The sequence below is a fragment of the Daldinia decipiens genome, assembly GCF_022478715.1.
Source record: "Daldinia decipiens strain CBS 113046 unplaced genomic scaffold F4813scaffold_1, whole genome shotgun sequence".
Taxonomy (NCBI): Eukaryota; Fungi; Ascomycota; class Sordariomycetes; order Xylariales; family Hypoxylaceae; genus Daldinia; species Daldinia decipiens.
The window spans coordinates 152,028-172,792 of NW_026054544.1; the positions used below are offsets into that span (position 1 = coordinate 152,028).

The 20,765-nt window shown below is 45.1% G+C and overlaps 8 protein-coding genes across 8 annotated transcripts; 2 read left to right on the plus strand and 6 right to left on the minus strand.

The window, feature by feature from the left end:
* Window positions 1-1,234: 1,234 nt before the first annotated feature.
* Window positions 1,235-3,721, minus strand: F4813DRAFT_394790 (DWNN-domain-containing protein; the record flags this gene model as incomplete). Its single annotated transcript, XM_049247609.1, has 3 exons — window positions 3,024-3,721; window positions 2,692-2,974; window positions 1,235-2,636 (listed from the first exon to the last, which is right to left on the minus strand). The coding sequence occupies exons 1-3, from the start codon at window positions 3,193-3,195 to the stop codon at window positions 1,235-1,237; spliced, it is 1,857 nt and encodes a 618-aa protein (XP_049104514.1). The 5' UTR covers window positions 3,196-3,721.
* An 845-nt stretch (window positions 3,722-4,566) lies between these two features.
* Window positions 4,567-5,766, minus strand: F4813DRAFT_2158 (SUR7/PalI family-domain-containing protein). The gene is made up of 3 exons (XM_049239723.1): window positions 5,467-5,766; window positions 5,218-5,408; window positions 4,567-5,167 (listed from the first exon to the last, which is right to left on the minus strand). The coding sequence occupies exons 1-3, from the start codon at window positions 5,656-5,658 to the stop codon at window positions 4,615-4,617; spliced, it is 936 nt and encodes a 311-aa protein (XP_049104515.1). The 5' UTR covers window positions 5,659-5,766; the 3' UTR covers window positions 4,567-4,614.
* Window positions 5,767-6,409: 643 nt separating this feature from the next.
* On the plus strand, window positions 6,410-8,579 carry F4813DRAFT_2166 (PLC-like phosphodiesterase). The gene is made up of 2 exons (XM_049239740.1): window positions 6,410-7,787; window positions 7,841-8,579. The coding sequence occupies exons 1-2, from the start codon at window positions 7,108-7,110 to the stop codon at window positions 8,490-8,492; spliced, it is 1,332 nt and encodes a 443-aa protein (XP_049104516.1). The 5' UTR covers window positions 6,410-7,107; the 3' UTR covers window positions 8,493-8,579.
* A 388-nt stretch (window positions 8,580-8,967) lies between these two features.
* Window positions 8,968-10,914, minus strand: F4813DRAFT_2161 (amidohydrolase 2). Its single transcript, XM_049239731.1, has 2 exons — window positions 9,550-10,914; window positions 8,968-9,487 (listed from the first exon to the last, which is right to left on the minus strand). The coding sequence occupies exons 1-2, from the start codon at window positions 10,175-10,177 to the stop codon at window positions 9,087-9,089; spliced, it is 1,029 nt and encodes a 342-aa protein (XP_049104517.1). The 5' UTR covers window positions 10,178-10,914; the 3' UTR covers window positions 8,968-9,086.
* A 41-nt stretch (window positions 10,915-10,955) lies between these two features.
* On the minus strand, window positions 10,956-11,546 carry F4813DRAFT_384137 (uncharacterized protein; the record flags this gene model as incomplete). The annotated part of the gene is made up of 2 exons (XM_049246030.1): window positions 10,956-11,113; window positions 11,192-11,546. 2 exons carry the CDS (start codon window positions 11,544-11,546, stop codon window positions 10,956-10,958), a joined length of 513 nt encoding a protein of 170 aa, XP_049104518.1.
* A 440-nt stretch (window positions 11,547-11,986) lies between these two features.
* On the minus strand, window positions 11,987-13,617 carry F4813DRAFT_2213 (anion-transporting ATPase-like domain-containing protein). Its single transcript, XM_049239805.1, has 2 exons — window positions 13,023-13,617; window positions 11,987-12,960 (listed from the first exon to the last, which is right to left on the minus strand). Exons 1-2 carry the CDS (start codon window positions 13,401-13,403, stop codon window positions 12,328-12,330), a joined length of 1,014 nt encoding a protein of 337 aa, XP_049104519.1. The 5' UTR covers window positions 13,404-13,617; the 3' UTR covers window positions 11,987-12,327.
* A 330-nt stretch (window positions 13,618-13,947) lies between these two features.
* F4813DRAFT_394792 (uncharacterized protein) lies at window positions 13,948-14,357 on the minus strand (the record flags this gene model as incomplete). Its single annotated transcript, XM_049247610.1, has 2 exons — window positions 13,948-14,190; window positions 14,256-14,357. The coding sequence occupies 2 exons, from the start codon at window positions 14,355-14,357 to the stop codon at window positions 14,032-14,034; spliced, it is 261 nt and encodes an 86-aa protein (XP_049104520.1). The 3' UTR covers window positions 13,948-14,031.
* A 1,752-nt stretch (window positions 14,358-16,109) lies between these two features.
* F4813DRAFT_2219 (uncharacterized protein) lies at window positions 16,110-18,016 on the plus strand. Its single transcript, XM_049239816.1, has 8 exons — window positions 16,110-16,474; window positions 16,540-16,565; window positions 16,623-16,659; window positions 16,717-16,787; window positions 16,837-16,859; window positions 16,916-17,075; window positions 17,124-17,224; window positions 17,281-18,016. The coding sequence occupies exons 1-8, from the start codon at window positions 16,327-16,329 to the stop codon at window positions 17,888-17,890; spliced, it is 1,176 nt and encodes a 391-aa protein (XP_049104521.1). The 5' UTR covers window positions 16,110-16,326; the 3' UTR covers window positions 17,891-18,016.
* The last annotated feature ends 2,749 nt before the right edge of the window (window positions 18,017-20,765 follow it).

The following is a 20,765-nucleotide window of genomic DNA, read 5'->3' on the forward strand; positions in this document are numbered from 1 at the left end:
GTCTGGATGGTCGATGAGCCTATATAAAGGCCATTGCTTATAAGCTAATGCGCTGGCCATTTTACGGCTGTGGTACGTTTATATATAAGCCCATGGGATATTGAAACCCTAAAGCAATGCTGGCAAGAGATTCAATCCTATTAGACCTGGAAAAATAGTAAAATTTCAAGTGACATTTCATGAAGCAATGTGCCAATTCTCAATCTACCATATGTATCACTCGTAGCACGTAAATTGTTATTAGACCGAGGTAGGTAAACAATTGTATATTAAAGGAACTCCGGGCTGCAGGTATTTCGAATGTACAGCATGAGGTCCATAGCAGCATAAAAAACATTTGTACTCCCTTCTCCCTAGAGTACAACCTCAGTTAACGTCAGAATGATACATACACTGCCATGATCAAAGAGTCGTCACTTCGCCGAAGGGGTGGCAAGGCCAAGCTAGCGTGTGGATAATGAGAATGAGCAACTAAACGCATATGAAGGTATGACAATAGGAACAATTCACTTTGTGTAGGAAGGTAAAACAAGGGTAAAGCATAACCCGTAGTCTGGAACAATGCTATTCAAGGTAGAGAACGTCTTTATGGCCTCTAGATACTTAAGTATGTAGGTAGGCAACGAATCACATCCGTGTATTATCTGTAATCTAGGCAAACTACGCTCCTCACATATACATCGGGCGGGGCGGAAGGGGGGCATCAAGCGTGAGCAAGACCATCTTTGATTCGAATTTTTTAGTTACGAATCCTACATCTTGAGTCTTCTCTACTGTAACCTTTTTTTCTTATTTTCCTCTTCCCTTCTTCTCTAACCCGAAGGGAAGTAGCCCGTATCACGCCGCATCCAAATGAGACATTGTCATGGTCGTATCGCCCGAGGCTCATGCAAACCCGGCCCTGAAAGAACCCCCCCCAAAAACCAACACTAATTCCTACCCCTACCCCTACCCCTTTACTCTCGCCGATGCTGCTTGCGCAGCTCGAGAGCAAATATGATGATGATGATGATGAAAACGCCCAACTCCCTTATGGCTAGTCCTCCCTTCTTGTGTCCAACCGTGGACCCCTATCGACTTAACGCCCGTGACTGACCCCTATCAATCAAGATGCAATGAAGTGTGGTTGTGTAATGTACAGTCGTAGGAGAGAAACTCTCGATGTGGCCATAAAATGTGTGGTCATATTCGTCGTGTAAAGGGACGAAATACGTACTCGTATGAGAAAGGGTTTTTATAGCTCCCTATAATCACTGGGACGAACTCGGCGTTGTTTGTTTTGGTGTCGCCCTGGGTTGACAGGCTTACGGAAGTAGGCGTCGTTGTCATTGTTCGGCGTCGTAAAGTTGGGCCTATGTGGTTGATGGTTCTGGTTGTTATAGCCACCATTCATACCCACGCCATTCATATTACCCATACCAGCACCGTTCATGCCTCCAAAGTTCCCCCCGAACATGCCGTTGCTATTCATGCCTTGGAAAGCTGCCGGGTTCATCATTCCATTCATACCCATCATGGGGTTCATCATGGGGTTCATGCCCATCATCATGGCCATATTCATATTGTTCATATTAGACTGGCCAAAGCCATTCATAGAGTTCATTGGGTATTGCATCATATTAGGCATCATACTAGGCATGTTGTTCATGCCTGGCTGCATCGTGTTTTGCATATCCTTGGCCTCCTTCGCTCTTTGCATAGCCTTGGGTCCCTTTGGAATCTTGGGATTCTCTAATAAATCATCTGCCGGCCGTTTTTTAGAGGCTACCTCCTGGGGCTTGGGAGTCGCACTAGAACTAGGTGATGGGGTAGGGGTAGACGACTTCTTTGGTGCCTCGGCAGAAGGAGACTTAATAGCCCTGACAGGGGGGGTAGGTGACTTAGTCTTCTCTGGAACAGTTTTCTCTGGAACTGATGGTTGGTTCTTAGGCGAGTCTACCTCAGGCGTCCCCTTCTTATCCGATGCCTGGGATGGAGAGTTTACCGCGGCGGGGCTGTTTGATCGCTCTTTAGTTCTAAGTGATTCCTTTTCTTTAAGATAGCTTTGAATCTTATTAGATGTCTCATCATCTAGTTTGAGGTCATCAATTAGCACCCCTTCCATCTGGCAACCTGGGCAAACGAAGTCGCTCTCAATGAGAGCATTGGTGATGCAATCATTGCAATACGTCTTCTCACAACATGGAGTCTTCATTGGGTCTATGAACATCCTTTTGTCGATGGCGCACAATAGGCCTTTCTCTTCAAGATCCTTATCCCCAGCAGATGCTGCTTTCTGAGCAGCTGACGACGACTTTGTTTTTGCCTGGTATTGCTCCCACGAAGCCTTGTCAGGCTCTGCGATCACGAATTCACCATCTGCATTGACCATGACACCAGCCGGCGGCTTAACCTCCTCGCCGTCTGTACCAGTCTGCTGGAGTGCTGACTTGTCTACAGTCTTTAGGAACGAACGAGGGATTCCTGTAGTTCGCTTTACACGAGGGCGGTTGTCAAATTCAGGGTTGTCATTAGTAGGACAGACTTGGATCCAATGCCCCTTCTGTCCGCATCGATAACAGATGTAGCCATTTGGGGGTTCATGATCAGGGACATTGGTAGGCTTCTTTGCGCCTGGCTTGTATACTGCAGTTTGACTACCACCTGTTAGCATATATATAGGACAAGATCGTGTTTTACTAGTAAACTTACTGAGACATCTCCTCTTGCTGGGCAGTCCACTGGTCTGATTGAGCTTGGAACATGGCCATCATCTTCTCTTCTTCGGTCATTGCCGCGTTCATCTGTGAGAGTCCGATGGTGGCGGGCTTGGCCACCTTAGTCGCATTCTCGCGTCGTGACGAATTCTTCGCGCTTGCTGGCATCTTTCCCGAGACATAACGGGCAGCTCGACCTGCGCCAGGTTTCTGAGGCGGAAGTCGGCGAGCAACAACTGTGGTAGATCGAGGTATAATAGTTGTGTCATCGTCGTATTCTGTAAGCTAATTAGCACCTTGGTCACATAATCTAGAATGAGAACATACCTTCACTTCCGTCTTCAGAATAGATAGCTAGATCGAAGTCCGTTCCATCGCCTAGGCCACTCTTTACGATTATGTCACGTTTGAGTTCGAAGACTGAGATACCAGTGCCATCAAATTCGACACGTGACGGCTCCTTTTGGGACTTGAACTTGAAAAACACAGAGGAAGTCATGATTGAAAATAGTACGCCTAAAGCGTGTCACAAGATGTGTAGAAAGGGGAAGAAAATCGCAATAAATCGCGAGGCGTTGGGCAACAGACGATCCTAGAAAGTTGGATGAAATATATGATGCAATTGATGCAATTCTGTTGTGGGTTGTTCGCAAACTTAGTGAGAGTTTTTGTATTCTTGTTGGTTGTTGAGGAACTTTGCGTGACTATTGTAACTCTCGCTTTCTTTCCTGTTTTCTTCTCAATGACCAACTGGCAAGAAAAAAAAAAGTAGATCGGTATCAATTCAGTCTGTACCTGGAAGAACAGCGAATGCTCGTTCTCCAGTAAAAGAAAAATGGAGATGTACAAAGCCAAAGGCGGACTTGACCACCAGATCAGCTCCTGTGATGAAAAGGCAAAAATGCCACCAGAAGTCCACACCACGACCCCAGAGTACCGTCAAAAATCTCGTTAGCCCGAGACCACCAGCCTATCCTACCAGAATTTCACTGATTACAAGTTAGTTCACGACGGATCAGCGAACCATTGCTTGTCCTTTATGTTGTATAGCAGCGTTGCTGAATGAAGGCGATCGAAGAGACGAGGGAATAATGATTAGTTGATCTTGGTCAGGATCTCGAGTGCACGGTCGCAGAAGGCGGAGACAGCAGCGAGGACGATGGCTGGTCGCGATACTAAAAAAAATCGTAGCAACAAGACGTAGCTTGATGCAGAAGTGATAACCTGAAAGAAATAGGTGATGGAAATGATGGGGTTTGGGTGGGAAAGAGGAGGTTAATTAATAGTGTGAGAAGAAGAAGGAAGCGTTAGGTGATTGTGAATGAAGAGAACTAGCGCGGGAGAGGAGGTGCCTTAGATAGGTAGGCACGGATATATTAGTCAGATACTTCCGTGCGGTAGCCGTGCTTGTAGAAATAGAAACTGAGGGATACCTATGTAAATTCCGCACGTGACAAAATATGGCCTTTAGCCCCACTCCCGCTGTTCCGGCCCTTTCTCATCTCGATTGATTGCGTTGAGGTTCCCGAGAACCAACCAACCGAACCTTTCTAGCATTAAATCTCTACCCAACTTGCCACATAGTGGGCATACCTACATCAATAGAAGTATGTACATGCACACACATATGGATATGTACTCAAGTCAAATTGTACAAATAAGCAGTTACATAACATATAACTATAGGCCAAGTAGACTATGCTGCTTGCGTCGTCATAAGGTATTATTTATTGGTGATTTGATTGATAAAAATATGCTAATGATTTTCCCTGGAATGCCCTTCCAACCCCGGTACTTAGTCTATGCCCACAAACTATCCTAGTAAAGATTAAACGCATGAAATATTTTAGGTATTCGGTAAAAATCTCCGTAGAAATGTCTTCTCTAACCAGTGGCTCAAAGGCCTCTACTATTAACCCTAAGCAGCTGCTGTCGTCCTACTTTTCTTCTCGTTTGAGGTAACCTCGTTGGCATGCCTTGCAGTCCTTCGTCCAGTACGGATGTCCCGGCGCGATGTACAGCAACAGCATAAGCCAGCATGGATAATAAAGGAAATCAATGTAAATCCAGTTGCTATCCACATAAATGCAAGCATCTTCAGACCGACATCAGCATTGACATTTAGGTCGGTTTGTGATGTCAAGGCGTATTTAAAAATAAGAGACATAGCTGTGCCAAGAGCGCTAGCGATCAGGACCAGCAGCGTAGAAAGTAAGGCGAGGAAACCCAAAGGACCGCTCCACCATCGCGAGAACACGACAACTGGGGCTAGGCACATCAGAACAAAGTTCAGAAGCAGCCCCGTAAGGAAAAATCCGAACATGATATTCGAAGCGATGCGCAAGATATTCAAGATTTCATTCACTTGGGCAGGTAACGCGATAGAAGCTCCTGCAAATAATTCGCCAAGTAGGATCTCTACTGGGTTGAACCAATAGAGAGTAGTCGGGGTTGAACAATATGTGATTCCACTGATATACATGTTAGCTGTGAGTTCTTATAGATAGGGGCTTCTACGTACTCGGTATTATATCCTTCGCAAAAATTCCAGAGGCCAACCTGATAGAAATCGTGTAGACCTAAAGTCCGTGCGATCGAGTTTTGCAAAGTCAAACTTGTCGGCGCTGATTGGGGAAGAATGTCGGAAAGATCAAGTTTGAAGAAATACATGTCACGTATGAGGGGGGCATTTCTCGTATTTCCTATCTCGACCTAGAAAATGAAGAGGCGGTTAGTATTGTCCAAACGCAAGCGAAGAATCGGGTCCTACCAGAATCAAGAAGATGACGGCCATTATATAGCAGAAGCATGATATCCCGATAGCAACTCGACGTGCTCTAGTTTCCCTCTTTAAGACGGCCGGGTTTTCAATGATTGGCTGGGGGCTTTCCTTTTGGCCATCGTGAGAAGACGTCGCTGTCGCCGGTCGCCTTCGAAAATTAGAGAGAGATCCAAATGTCATATTCGATAAATCCTATAGTTCAAAGTGCGCCGGGTTTCTCCAATCTCCCAGGACTTAGTCTCAGCAGCTTATGTAGATGTAGATGTAGTTAACCACAGATTTCATAAACTGGTCAGAAGATATAAGTCAGAGTGGATTGCGGAGAATGGTTGTTGAAAACAACTGACGGGTAAACCGCACGAGATCCAAATGCACGTGAGTACGGATCTGTACATAGAAAGAAAAACAAGGTAACATTGGAAGATAAAAAACACTTTTGAGTTGTCGTTGAGATCGTCAACTAGTCAGTAAGAGCAGTGGGGGGGGGGAAGCCTGATCTGAACAGGCGATCATCGTATATGTAATTATTGATTGGTCAACATAATTGATATCAGAGAGGTACCAAGTAGGTACAACTCCAGTACATTTACTCCTTTTTTGAGGCTTAGAGTTTGGAAGCTTTCCAAGGTAAGGTTGGGCCCACTCAAGGAACTCAAAGGACCCTTGCACATCTTATGTCGACTGCCGGGTAACGGATCTTGCTGTTACTTGCCAAGACACTTTGTGGGCTCTGTAGCAGTGAACCAGATTTTGGGTACCTATCAATATTTTGAAACATGCCTGAGCTTATTCCGCCAATTGCGAAGTTAGGTACATACCTACCTATATATAAGTATACGAATATATAATAAGCGCTTTATTTTAATTCAACTATCCCTGTTACATCCGTGCGATCGCGCTTAATTTCGAATAGTTATAGCTTATTTTTGTTGTCTGTCTATTCAAATAGAAATGCATTCCAGGCACCTTTTCCATAAGTGTCCCGCTAGGTATACATAGTATATTAAATATGCGCTAAAGGCAGACACTAAAATGATTTGATACTGATCGACTTGATAATGAAAATCGGGACTTGCAAGCTTTAGACAAGGTTTACAGTTCCGCCCCGTATTTCTCAGCTATTTCTTAGCTACCGCTGACATCACTCGCTAGCGCCAACAGAAGCAGAAGCCAGCCACAGACGCGTGTAAACCCTGCTTCTTTCCCTGCAATCTGCTTCAGGACAGCTCGTTATCCACCACTCGACAGTTCCGTTTAAGCGGTATCCTATGCAATAGCCTTTATCAAGTAAGGTACATGTAGCTCAGCCTTCCAACTTTTGGCTTGTAAATTGATCCCACATAAAAGTTTGCTCTCATGTATCTAGAAGTACCTACAGCCCACCAAATGACTTCCCATACCACCAAGTGACCTAAGTCACCAGGGGTGGGCACGTTGCTGGAACCAGTTGTCGAAGCAGAGACATTATCATTTCAACCTTTCAAAAAGTTTTTTCTTCTTCTTTCAGGTGATTGGAACAAATCCAAGCCTTCTCTTGCTGCGATACCATTACCTCATCACGAATACCCTCAAGTGGCTTTCTTCATGTCTAACTACACTTAATCCTCTCGGTACAACCTCTACGAAGCTATGGCACCACCGTTCGGAAGCCTGGCGCTGTTAGCCACGGTCGCTAGAGTGCTTGGGCAAACTACCATCAGTGACGATAGAACTACTATGACTGGCTCGACAGTCTCATTAACTAAAGTTACGACTCCGACCGATGCATATCAGTCCTTTTCTACCCAGATTACTCTAGGCACTGGCCTTGGCTCGATCGAGACCGATGGTACTTCTATAGCTTCCAACGGCACAACAAAGTCTACAATAAAGTCCTCGAAGAGCGAGACGGTGACATTTCTGACTGGATCTGTTGTAACGACAACGGCATTATCCGGCGAGAATGTTACTTCTACTTCGTCACCCACTCCAGAAGTGACCAATACGCAACCCTGCAACAATTATCCCGAGTTTTGCAGTCGAAAATATAGCAACATCACATACGTTGCTTGCCACAACTCCCCCTTTATCACGCCAAACAATTTGGCAGCAAACCAACAGTATGATGTTACGTCTCAGCTAAATGACGGTGTCCGATTTATCCAGGGCCAAATACAATGGCCCACTGGGGGGAACGAGCCTCACTTCTGTCATACGAGCTGCGATATCCTTGACGCTGGCCCGATCACCGACTGGCTGACCCAAGTGAAGAACTGGGTTGCAGCTCATCCCTACGATGTAGTTACCATACTCCTAGGCAATGGAAATTAGTAAATCTAACCCTAAACTAATTTGTAGAGACAGCAGTTAACATATATTATAGTTCGGTTCCCAGCTTATACGTGCCATATATCGAGCAAACCGGTATACTGCGGTACATTTACACGCCGCCCTACGTACCTATGGCCTTGGATGATTGGCCAACTCTAAGCGAAATGGTTCTGAAAGGACAGCGAGTCGTGATGTTCATGGACTACATGGCAAACCAAACACAATATCCGTGGCTCCTGGACGAGTTCTCGCAACTGTGGGAGACACCGTTCGACCCGATTGACCAGGCATTCCCCTGTATCGTGCAACGGCCACCGAATTTGGCCGAGAATGATGCCAAGAACCGGCTGTACATGATCAACCACAACCTAAACATCGAGCTCTCCATCCTTGGCGCCGATATGCTAGTGCCCGCCCGGACGGAGCTAAACGTAACGAACAACGTGACAGGAGTTGGCAGTCTTGGTCTTTCGGCTAACAACTGCCGCACAGACTGGGGGCGAGCGCCGAACTTCTTGAACGTAGACTACTACAATATGGGCGGTTTTGCAGGGTCCGTCTTCGAAGTGGCTGCTCAGATGAACAATGTCACTTACAACCGCCAGTGCTGCGGCATGAATACGAGCGGAGCGGGAAGTCTACTTAGCGGCGAATTCATATACCCATTGGCAATGCTGATGGCATTTTGGGCGTTACTATGGTAAATACCTAGGTACCTAGGTAGAGTTTGCATTCATGGAGTCATCGCGTGGGCGGCATATTTATAGAGGGAGCGTATGCTGCGTTCAGGCGTGCGACTCGGGCCAATGGCATTGGAAACTGACACGATTTGTCTTTTGGAATTTAATCTATAATTTAATAGAAGCCCCCTTTCCGCGATGTTTATCAAATTTACTGCTACTATTTGCGTAAGGAGAGTTCGTTCTGGGAACTTTATGTTACACAATAGGACAAACTCACAGGCAAATATCGATTCCTATACCTTAGGTACTTGGGATGTTGCTCGTGCTTGTTGCCAAGCTTACGAGGCGTCATGTTTTAAGGATAAACATGTCTTATAATAAATCATCAAGACAGTATCTCCTACATACCATTTTTAACTTAGCCTATTGCGAGACAGCCACATACGTAGGTGGGTAGTAAACCGTATAAATAAATTCCTAAACCCGTCTCAACAATTTTCCATCAGATCTAAACATGTGTAGACCAAATGCGCAACACGGCAACGCATGGGGATGTAGCATCAATATTCCTCTCCTCTCCGTTCTTCTGTATTAACAGCCGAAACCGCATCATCATCATGCTTCAATGCCATACGCCTTGAGCGCCGTGCCGCCCCAAACCATGCGCTTCTCCTCGTCCTCAAACGAGGCCATCCAGCACAGGCGATCAACGATCTTCTTCCACTTGTTCCAAGCGTCGTCGCCGACGCCGACGGTGCACACGGGCCAGTCGCTCGCGAACATGATGCGGGAGGCGCCGAAAGCGGCGAGCACAACGCTTAGCCAGGGGCTGATGGCGTCGAAGATATCTTCGGGGGAACGCTGGCGCAGGGCCTCGGGCATCTCGGCGAAGCCGCCTGATAGCTTCATGTACGTCCGGCTGCACTTGCTCAGGGTGAAGATGGCGGTGCGCCAGGCGATGAAGGACGGGCTAGTTTGCACGTTGTAGATGCCGAGGTCGGGCTTGCAGAGGTGGTCTGTGGGTGGGTGTTAGTTTGCTTGGGGCTTACACTATGAGAAGGGGGGAGTGGGCACGGACTGATTATAAACGTGACTCTCTGGTCCTCGGGAACACCGTCGTGTGCGCGGTCGATCATCTCGACGACTTCCTCGAGTTGGGCCCTGCCGCGGTTATGCTGGTCGACACCCAAGTCGAACACGAAGCCCCGACGGCCGAGCAGCTTCAAGCTCTCGATGAAGTTATCCTGAAGCATGGTCCCGTTGGGCTTGTCTTGCAGCAGGTATCTGAAGCCCCTGACCTTGGGCCAGCTCTCGCCTGCTTCCTGCTTTACTAGGTCGAGATACTTCTCCATGGCGGCAACGCCGCTGGGTAGCGGTGCCCAAGGGATGTAGGCGGTACATAGCGAGGCGTCTTCCGCCGTATGGCCCTCGCCCGGCTTTGGCTGGCCGGTGATGATGCGTTTCAGCCAGGAGACCTCTTGGAGCGGGTACTCCCAGCCTTTCTCCCCAGCTTCCAGGTCATTCTTCCGATCCGTCTCTACGAAGATGAAGCCCTGGGGTGTCGAGCCCTCGGTAGCAGCTCTGTATTCTTCTAGCGAGTGCTGTTTGTTCAGCGGGTGCTCAGGTGTGGACCATGCTAAAGTTGAGAGCTCTGATTCGGGATAGAGGTGAATGTGTGCGTCGATGATAGGAATATCGGCAGCCATGTTTGAAGATTTTGAGTAGTTATTTCTTTGGTAGTTATATATTTATTTAATTGGTTTCCTCTTTTGCCTAGATTGGTCTATTCGAATTAACCTTTGAATAAGAGAAAATAAGGATTGGAAGGGTAAAGTTTAAAAACAATTGCAGTGTAACCAAATAACCAAATAGGCTTCATCTAAAGCTTCGTGTAACTGCCTCTCTCTAGGTATTCCCAAGCTACCTACTCCTCCTGCCTTACCTGTTGTTGTACAATACCTACCTTACCCCGCCATGACCCCCCTACTGGAAGCCCACTATTTCCCCTGAGATGGCCTGGTCTGCTGGTCTGCTTTGGATACATACCTAGGTATATATTGTATGCATAGTCGCCCCACACGCCACTCCCAAAACGTTATCCGTCATTCGCTCTGAAAACCGATACCTCATGTTAGGTACTTGGAAATACATTGGCGGATGCGTGTGGTGGTCCCGTTACATACGAAGTTAGGTTAAGCTATCTTGTTGTAACTGGTGGTTTATCACGAGTGTAAATTGTAATATCGGTGATGAACATGGGGAAAAGGCGGTAAAGCACCGTGGAATACAGAATATAATATTCATAATATTCACTGTATGATCGATCATGGTAATACACTGTGTTGCCTTAATCCCTAAGCGTTAGACAATCTTCAAAAGGTTACTCGATTAGGAAAGCTATTATCGCCCGTTGTTCCTGAAGACGAAAGCGGCTTAACCTAGGTATCTATCTATCTCAATCTACTATGTATCTCATAGAAGAAACTAATTGTCGACGCCCAGGGATTTCTCATAAGTCGGCAGTTTCTGCCTCTGCTTGCGCAGTGAATCGTTTACTACGCCCATGATGCGCCTAGCCTCAGCTGCGTAGCGATCTATTGCCGTCTGTACGTTCTGCTCTACGTGGATGTGCGTGAACCATACTATTCCGCGAGTAAATCGAGTTAGCTGAATGTTTCCTATGGGGATAGTAAGGTGTCTTAGAATTTTAAAATGCGTACCTTTTTGGCCAAACATAGGGCCTTGGCCGCTCATCTGGAACATGAGCCAACTCTGAAGCTGCCACTTCTCCTGAAGCCTGTCGTCTCCATACGTGAGCTTGAGATCCTTATCGTAGGTGGCGATGAGATAGTTGATGATGGCGCCGGATTCCCAGAGTATGACATTCTTATTCGGGTCGATCATAGCGGGAAGCCGTCCATTGGGATTCAGAGAAGTGTACGGTTCGGATTTGATCTCGCTGTACGGAATCCAGACGATATCATACTGTATACCGAGCTCTTCGGCTACAATGATGGGTTTCCAAGGGTTAGGTCCTTGACCGTGAGGCCCATTGTAAATCTTGATAGGCTGCATGGCGAATGTCAACGTCGAACCAGAATAGCTTGATAGCTTCACAGTTTATGGCGAAAGCTGGCTTGTCTCCATATTTATACTGAGGGCTGTTTGTAGTTTTATATATCTAACTAGTAGAGCTCGACTAACATGGATTTTATCTTCTGATTCTCGAACTTAACATCGGCGCCAAAACTAATAAATCCGCAAAGCCCGTGAACGTGCAGTTGAGTAAATAAAGTATTACACTATAGTTATGTCTAACAATGACTCAACAAGCTAAGGAGACTTCCGAGAACCGGCAATGATGGCGATGATCGTCTGGGATTCACTCTCGGTCTATGCAGGACAGGCATCTTTGAGAGCTTTCACCTATATATGATGTCCTATAAGCATCGAAACTTAGCGAGCAAGTACGTTATATGGCAAATCTGATATTTAGTGATTGTGACATTTGTCATCTCATAACGATCCTACGGCCAAATTGGCCGATAGAGAAGAATGGCCAATGACTTAACCATATGTTCCTGCATTGTAATGGGTAATGACATCTGTGGGGATCTTATGATTGGTATTAACTGTATTACATGCCTTGTTCCAATGCTAGAGCTATAAATAGGACGATCACAATACGCTCAGTACCGATGTGATATCTTCCCACTAGAGTACATACATATGCCAATAGCACCCCGGTCTCATTTGAGCCTCTATTTCCTTTGAATGACACCCTTATCACGGCCCAAAGGCATCGTAACGCCACGCTACCTAACCCCAGACGACCCAATCGAGTCCGCATATAACCTTACTCAGGGGGCACATACGGGTGGATCAGCATTTCGCTAAATCGTTCCAGCTTCTCCTTGCCCCGGACTTCCTCTACTAGAAGCGGCATTCTGACCACGTTGAATTCGTCGTATAGCTCCTCGATTTGATCCAGGTATTTCTTCTGCATTTTCCGTCGGGCATTGCATTGCTCGCAGTTGCTGCCTTGTTTGGGGAATAACAGCTGGTTCACCACAATACAATGTGTGTCGATGTTGTAGCTAGCTAGCTCCTGAATCATACGTTCCGTCTCGTACAGACTCAGGAATTCAGCTATACAGACACAGACAAACGTGGTTAGGTTCTCGTCTTTGAATTGTGTATTGACCTCAGAAATAGTCTGGCGAAGACTCTCTAGCTTCTCCATCATTTCGCTCAAGTTTTGCCCATTCGGAAGTGTACCTTGGTTTCCGAGGAAGCCGTTAAGTAGGGGCCCATATTGGGAAGAGAGTTGGGAAATCTTAGCGAGAGCTTTCTCGAGAACGGATGGGAACTGGAGGAAACGGAGCGTGTGACCTGTGGGCGCGGTGTCGAAGATGATGACTTCGTACGAGAGGGATTTGACTTGTTTGAGGACCTCTGCGAAGGACATAGCCTCATCTATACCGGGGATCTAGAACATGGTGTTAGCTTGAGTTGCTAGCATGCGACGTCATGTCATATCGTAGTACTCACTGCAAATGCTAAATCCTGCATCATGCCCCCCACGCCGTTAAGCGGATCGCTATTTTCCTCACCATGTCCGGCTATTAAGTCCTGAATGCTTCCATTGGGGTCGATCTCCATAGCGCTTAGATTGGAGAATCCCTCTATTAATCGCGCCTCCTTGCCGAATTTCTGGGAGAAGGCGTCGGACAAGTTGTGAGCAGGATCAGTCGAGATGAGCAAAACCGAGCGACGGACTTTAGCTAGTTGTATGGCAAGAGAGCACGAGGTTGTCGTCTTGCCTACACCTCCCTTTCCACCGACAAAAATCCATCGCAACGTCTTCTGGTCTAGGATAGACTGCAGGGTCGGCTCGAGGCCATCATCAGCGGAGACCACAGCAGTGGACATGGTGGCCGAGGTTGTAAAAGTTGGAGGGGAACAGCGTGCGACAGAGAAGAGGGTTCAAGGAGAGTATGAGAAAATGGGTGAGAAGTACTTGCTTGGCTGTGCAAGTATGAGTTACTAGTGTAGATTAAAAGAGTGTAACTAATTGTCGTGGCATAAATTTGGAGGTACATAAGGTAGGGTAGGTTCTGGAAGATCAAATGGAATCGCGTCGAGCTTCTGAGCAAATCAAAATTGCCCCGCGATTAATCCCCAATAATGAACGGAGAGGTACCTACGTATAGTTTGGTGGGGGATGATGTACCTAAGTACTAGGTTACATATGTACAGCGGTCATACTCTTACAAGCCACATAAAAAAGGGGCAAATACATCAGGTTATGTAAATCTTGACGTTGTACCTAATCGTTATAATCGTAGCTTTATAAAACACTCTTACGAACACTATTCACAGACATCCAGATTAGAACTTATACAAAATTGGTGTAGTCCTTTAACATATCGTAGCCTAAAATTACTATGAATTTAAGGAACCATTCTCAAATATTGAACTACCTAATCCTCCCTTAACTGAGACATGTGTCTTCTCATACTGTTGATGACACCACCATACATCTATGATGCTAGCAGTCTCATTTATCTCCGGTGTTATGAAGGGCATTGGGCACAGCTCGTTCAATACTCTCGGGAACCTTCTCCTGAACCTTCTTAGGTAGAATTGATTCCTCTCCTCCGCCCTTTGCGTGAGTCTTGCTAGTGGATTCGCTTGAATTCTTGCCCGTGGGATGGATCTTTCGAGATGGTCAGCGGAAGCAACTATGAATGAATATCTTAAAAGCTAGATTGTTAGACTCACGCTGTCGGGAAGAGACTCCTCTACATCCTTGGGTACCTTTTCTTGAACCTTTCCGGGTACTTTGGACTGGCCTGTGGCGTGCGACTTGTCTGCGCTGGACATTCTTGCGGAAGTAATAGAAATAGATCTGGTTCTGAACGGAAACTGTCTTAACCCGGAGAATGTACGTAGTCGAAGCGATTGCAAGTACATTGTTTATCAAAAGCCTCTGGTGGATATTTTGGGGAGATGTTTGTCGTACTTATAATCCGTTTCTAAACAGATGCAGACAGGAGAGTTTGTTTTCATGATGAATCACCAGTATTAATACTCTAAAGTGCATGATGACCATACTATTACATATGCTACTATGACGAGTTTCTATGACGGGTTGGAGTCATAGACATGATGCTACGAACACCCTAATCTAGGAGCACACACCTAGATTTAAGTGGATGAGCTTAAACTTTGCTACCTAAGCCGTAATTCTACCCATGCGAGCTCTTTATAGTGGAACATCCGCGAGCCCATAACCTAGATAATTCCAAGTCCATGTGAGATATCCACTCTGATCAAATATATAGTTACTCAATCCCGAGACCAGGGCTTCCCGCATATCAGTTATCTTCCGCGTGTCATATGATTTCAAAACATCCATGAGCTCTTTATCACGCAATGTAGATTATACAACCTTACAGGATTATAAAGTAGGTTTAATGTACTTTCCCATATACCGAAAGTGTATTCAAAAAACATACCGAGGGCGAAATCAAGTACATCAAGTTGTCATTGGTGACCTAATCGGGGATTTAGTCTACAAGCTCGATAGACCTACTAGCACGAAAGAAACGGCTGTCTTAGCTACAACTAACTAATGTATACCCCATTTTATTGAATATGGTGGAATAATTTGGCTGACACTTTAATACTACTCCTTAAACTGGTTTGACATCAAGATATTATTAAGCTTCATTTCCGCAGTACGTCTCATGTCATGGGGTAGCATTTCGTCTACCTCTTATAATTTTATTAGGAGAAATATTATACTTGACATCCTTTATGAGTTCAACATTGTATCTGTCTCTTCGATTTTCTATACTCCCAGGTGCGAGACTTTACGTTATTTTAAGCTTCAACATGTTTGTATTGAGGAAATTTAAAGTAGATTACCATATTATCATCGAGTTCCGTTATATAGGTGTATTTTTCATAAGACACTTACCAATCTACTCGCGTAAATGTTATGTCATATCCAGCGTTGCATTCTGTTAATTATTTCACTTGTACATTTGGGCTGAAACAATCCTTTTTTTCAAATGGCTGATAGTAATAGGGAGTGGTGTTACTTTAAATCAGAATGGTAATCCCGCACGGGACCGAAGCAATCAGACATTTCCAATTATAAACTTCCTAAACCCCAAAGCAACCGACTTCGAAAATTTGTTAAGCGAATCAGATGGCTCTCATACAGCGAGAGTGTTGCACAGCAGCTCACCAGCAGCGAATAACATCGCCTCATGAATTAGTAGTAAGCGCGTTTGTATATAGGTAATAATGTATAATGATAGAGTTGGAATCCTCTTGTGTGACAGTTGGCGCGTGGTGAGATACCGAGGATACGACCCCAAAAACGATTTGATTCAGAATCAATAATCACACCACAAAGGCATGAAAGTAACTGTCAGGAATTACAGACCCCAAGCTAAAGTCCTAGGTGATTTGACATACATGGCTAATATAGTAGTAACATACATGAATGAAGAGGCTACCCCCAAGTTTCATTGCAGGCCGTTTGTGCAACACATCTACGGTGTCTTGTCAGTGAATGATCAACTGTTACCGCTTCCTTTTCTTATTATCTACCGCATTAGTTTACCGAGACAGTCAGAGAATAAGATAATAAACGCCCACGGAAGTAGAAAGCTCACGGATAAAGCATCTAGAGTATCCACGAAATTGTTTACGTATCTATATTCTATCTTAATCTTCGAATCATCGATCCATTGGCTTACATCGACCTGAGGCGTCTGTAAGCGAATGTCGACACACTTTTTAATCCTATACGGGGAGCATTTTGAAATTATCTAAAGAAATGGGGTGGATACACAACGCTCCAAATGACACTGCTACTAATGGACCGACGACTGTGGCCGTCGCAAGCGTTCTATCGGGAATTTCTTTTTGCTTTATATGCCTTAGAGGCTATGTTCGAGGTCGGCTTATCCATGCCTTGGGAATAGGTATGCTGCCCATAGTAAAGCTAGACGGAGTTGGTAGTTGGTATACTGAACTTGAATATATCCAGATGACTGGATTATCTTCATAACTTGGGTATGGGTCTTCCGAACGTATCTACTTTCGGTAATTCCTAACTAAAGATAAACCTAGCTTCTAACGTGCGGTTTCACCGTGGTCACAGCAATCCGTATGCATCACTACCTTTGCAGTTTAATACTATTTGTCGTTAACACGAACTTGGCAGAAACAACATGGGGCTTAGGGACGAAATATGTCGACGATATACCTACCCAAAATATATACCCCTTCGGACAAGTAAGATAGAAGCTCCTATCACATAGCGTTTATATCTAACACCAAACAGTTGGAACTTGCAGGCTTTTCTTTGTAAGAATCAAACTAAGTAGTCACTAGTATTTCCGACTCCTAATCGACATACTTAGATATACTCTTAGCATCCTCGGGTTTAAGCTAAGCCTACTAGTATCTTACTTTCGATTTGTCCCTCAGGGGATGTGCAAATATGGCATCACCTGCGTATTAGTTTCTTGCACGCTATTCCACCTATCGTGTTTGATAGTTCAACTCAACCAATGTTACCCGGTATGTTAGCGGGCTCACTCAAGTCTGCAATGTGGCTAACTTGGGTAGATCGCAAAGAAGTGGGATCCAACTATCCCAGGGATATGTATTAACCAGATTCCTTACTACATGGCTTCCTCGTCATTAGCTATCGTTTTCGATTTCGCTGTGTAAGTAGCTCGACTTTTGTTCAAGCAGTGTGGAACGGGCTCTGACCAGTTGTAAGCATGCTTCTTCCATTCCCAGTACTCATTAAAACGAAGATCCAAACACGAAAGAAGGTCATATTACTGGGCCTTTTCGCCCTTGGTTTCTTTATTACCGGAATCCAGATCATCAGAATCCAATTTTTGAAAACCCTCAGCAACCCTCTTAATTCTGGACCTGTCGTACTATGGTCGATAATCGAAGCAAACTTAGGTGTAATAATTGCATGTATACCGGTCCTTTCGCCTCTTTTCAAGCAGAGCCGTAACAACTATAACAAGGGCACATCTGAGTCGACATGGGGGAATACTACAACACCGAATATTACAACACACTCTTGTGGTGTTGCCAGGAATCACATCTTCGAGGACGATTTATTCGATACCGAGAAAGACAATAATAAACGTCTAACGAAGACCGATAGTCGAGAGCCTATTAATATAGTGAACGGACGTATACTTAGGGAAACAGATATTGTCGTTGTCAACCAACTAGCTCCCGCTCACCTGGCACCTCTACATGATACGGAGCTAGGGGGACCACTGAAGGCTAATTATGAATGCTGGGCAACGAGCACTAGAATGACAATTCACGACAGATTTTTGAGTCATAGCCTCGACCGCATTTAGGGTTGCTTATAAGGGCTAACTAATATGATGGTCTATTGCGTATCTTGTTTGATTAATTGATGGAAGGGATTGGGGTATGGTAACTAGAGCCTGGATACATAGTAATAATAATTTGATATTTCCGCGGTATAGAGCCTTAAACTAGGGGCTGAATCTTAAACTCATTTCGCCCTAGAACTTTGTAATATAAGCACCTGCAAAGCTAGGTTGTGTAAGCACGGTCTCTCTGGTGCTACACACCATGTCGACGTAATGCATAGGACTTGGTATGTATGTCTTAAAATGTCTTATACAGCTTCACCGGATGTAACTATTCTATAAAATATCAACAAGAATGTGGAAAATACTGCTAAAGAAACACCTAAAGGTGTGAACTGGCTACTGGTGTATGATTTATCAGATCATCTACACTGACCAATCGAAAGTGTAAAATACATTTATTCATAACATCAATCTCTCGGAATGAGACTTCAACGCTGCCTAATTGCTTATCTAGGTACACTAAGATTTGGTAAAGGATACAACCGACTTATCTTTGGTTGTCGTCGATAAGTTTAGTATCATAAGGGACTTAAAAACAAGTCTTGTGATGTAGAAGTTCTTAGAAATAATGGTCAATACATGTAAATCCATCAAAGGACATTTTTCTGCTTATGATATAGGGAAGGACGTTATAAGTTAAGGCTAGCTAACCTAACCGTGCTTACATGACACTCGATAGAATTAACATCTAATTCTAGTAATGAAGGTAGCCATTATCATATAGGAAGTAAAGGAATATTTTGAACTTTTAATACTAGGTAGTTAAGCCGGAAATGCATGATTAGCCCCTATTTACCTAAGTATCTAGACATAGTCGGAGAGCTTATGTCCATAAAGCACAACGTAAAAATGCACGAGGATTGCCAGAGAGATGTTATGGATGGTCAATAAGATTAGCTCACACATAGTATAGTTTTGTTGCCAGACAAACTGCCGCTCATAGTCGCTTAGAACCATCTAAGGGGTCCAAATCCCCTGTTGCAAGACACAGACGAATAGGACACGAGATATCACCAACAACCCAGATCGAACCAAATATTTGCTCTTTTTTGGAGGATCAAATAACATTGAGACTGATTCGTATCTATGAATCTACGTAGTTTAAAATAATAAAGGAGAGAAAGAACCAAGACACACCAGCCCATCAGAATGACCTATACGAAGCTTTTTGTGTCCCTTTCAAGCTCCTTTCGAAGTACCTCACATGAATCGGAGTCAGTAACTTTGACAGAACTAAGAGCATTTCAGGTTCGTTATGGAAATCCATTGGCAGGCCGTAGCACTCTGTATACCCGTAGGACTCTGTCTTGCAAACTACCCTTAGTAGGTAGTTATATAATCCTCCCACGCCGTCCTTATTCCCTGTACTGGATTTAAATGTCCTAAGAATACTTAAAGGTACCTCTTAATATGAGTCTACCTCTGGTATGAGGAATGCAAGTGCCTGTATCTTAGCACTTACCCCGTCTGAGACTACCCGCATGCACCTTCTTGTATCATATGAATGTTACCCAGGCAGTAATAGCACCTGCTATATCTGGTATTGCCTGCTTCATACACTTCCTGGGCTGTCAATGCAGTGTAGCTTCTCTACTTAGGGCTTGAAATCAGCTGTCCACGTAATTCAACCCATGTAACTCCGCGCAAGTCTATGTACGCAAGTCCCCATAAGGCATCTTCAGTTTTAACCTGGAAGGCCCTACTCTTTCTCCCTTGTACACTTGCCAGATAGGTGCCTTCCATTCTATTCATCTCCACCTACTTAAGTTTCATCCCATCTCCCAATTTCATCCTTTCCTTTCCTTCCTTCAACATCAACTTCGGCATCCTCATCACAGGAGGTCATCAGTCTCTTCCAACGAGACAACGCGAATCAACCAAGTCAACCCTAATTTATTCGCCTTGCTTGGGCCCTACTAATACAGCTACTTGCCTAAGACACGTAAAGGTAAGTCACAATGTTTCGTTTGGGCGGCGCGGCCACCTTGTTTCCTCCGACTTGAAATGTTTGCACCAAGACGCATCGCACTTTACCACTACCCTTCTACCCTTCTACTTTCCTGAACACGATCTTTTATTCTTCCAGATTTCCGGCACTCTGGCTCAGCTACATTGCCTTCCACTCCTTAATCCTCTTCTCCATCAACCTTTCCTCTGCCTTGCCATTATCCAACAGGAAACGCCTACGCGTACTACTACGCGAGCCATACTCTGGCTGAAGCTGGTAAAGCTAGAGGAAAACTCGCCCCCCTTCAGTTTCCATAACTCTAATATCCCCTCTTCCCCCGTTTTACAGTCGTGCCACCACGCCCTACTGTCCAGCCGCCATCCACTGGTGCCCCGAGACGTAAGTGAACGTACGTGTCGCACATCCATGTTCTGTAATTCATTGACTTCATATTTCGCCTATTCCGTACCCGATACTACCTAAATTATAGCTGTTCGGCCAAACTTTTGTTTTTGTCAGCAGTTATACCTACTTATAGCTAACCACGTTTTCCTTTCTTTTATGAAGTCACGCTAATAAACCTCCTAGGACTTTTTCAAGCAGCCAAAATGTCTGGCTGGGACAACGCGGCTGTCGACCACTATGGTCCCCAGGATGGCGGAGGCGGTAAAGCCTGCTTCAACTGCGGCCAGGAGGGGTAAGTTGAATTATCGTACTGAATACATATGCATAGCTAATATCAGATCTAGCCACAACAAGGCTGAATGCCCCAACCCTCGTGTCTTAAAGTGCCGACACTGCAACAAGGAGGGTCATACGATCCGTGACTGTCCCACTGCTCCTCCCCAGGAGTTCACCGGAGAATGCCGATTCTGCAACAAGGAG

What these genes read in the sequence shown, in the direction of transcription:
- F4813DRAFT_2158 (XM_049239723.1), bottom strand. Translation starts at nt 5,658, where the DNA reads ATGACATTTGGATCTCTCTCTAATTTTCGAAGGCGACCGGCGACAGCG. An exon ending in CCGTCATCTTCTTGATTCTG is followed by an intron (nt 5,409 to 5,466) that starts GTAGGACCCGAT and finishes TTCATTTTCTAG; the next exon opens with GTCGAGATAGGAAATACGAG. An exon ending in TGCGAAGGATATAATACCGA is followed by an intron (nt 5,168 to 5,217) that starts GTACGTAGAAGC and finishes CATGTATATCAG; the next exon opens with TGGAATCACATATTGTTCAA.
- F4813DRAFT_2166 (XM_049239740.1), top strand. Translation starts at nt 7,108, where the DNA reads ATGGCACCACCGTTCGGAAGCCTGGCGCTGTTAGCCACGGTCGCTAGA. An exon ending in CTCCTAGGCAATGGAAATTA is followed by an intron (nt 7,788 to 7,840) that starts GTAAATCTAACC and finishes CATATATTATAG; the next exon opens with TTCGGTTCCCAGCTTATACG.
- F4813DRAFT_2161 (XM_049239731.1), bottom strand. Translation starts at nt 10,177, where the DNA reads ATGGCTGCCGATATTCCTATCATCGACGCACACATTCACCTCTATCCC. An exon ending in GAGAGTCACGTTTATAATCA is followed by an intron (nt 9,488 to 9,549) that starts GTCCGTGCCCAC and finishes ACCCACCCACAG; the next exon opens with ACCACCTCTGCAAGCCCGAC.
- F4813DRAFT_2213 (XM_049239805.1), bottom strand. Translation starts at nt 13,403, where the DNA reads ATGTCCACTGCTGTGGTCTCCGCTGATGATGGCCTCGAGCCGACCCTG. An exon ending in TGCAGGATTTAGCATTTGCA is followed by an intron (nt 12,961 to 13,022) that starts GTGAGTACTACG and finishes ACCATGTTCTAG; the next exon opens with ATCCCCGGTATAGATGAGGC.
- F4813DRAFT_2219 (XM_049239816.1), top strand. Translation starts at nt 16,327, where the DNA reads ATGGGGTGGATACACAACGCTCCAAATGACACTGCTACTAATGGACCG. An exon ending in ATATATACCCCTTCGGACAA is followed by an intron (nt 16,788 to 16,836) that starts GTAAGATAGAAG and finishes AACACCAAACAG; the next exon opens with TTGGAACTTGCAGGCTTTTC. An exon ending in GAACTTGCAGGCTTTTCTTT is followed by an intron (nt 16,860 to 16,915) that starts GTAAGAATCAAA and finishes CGACATACTTAG; the next exon opens with ATATACTCTTAGCATCCTCG.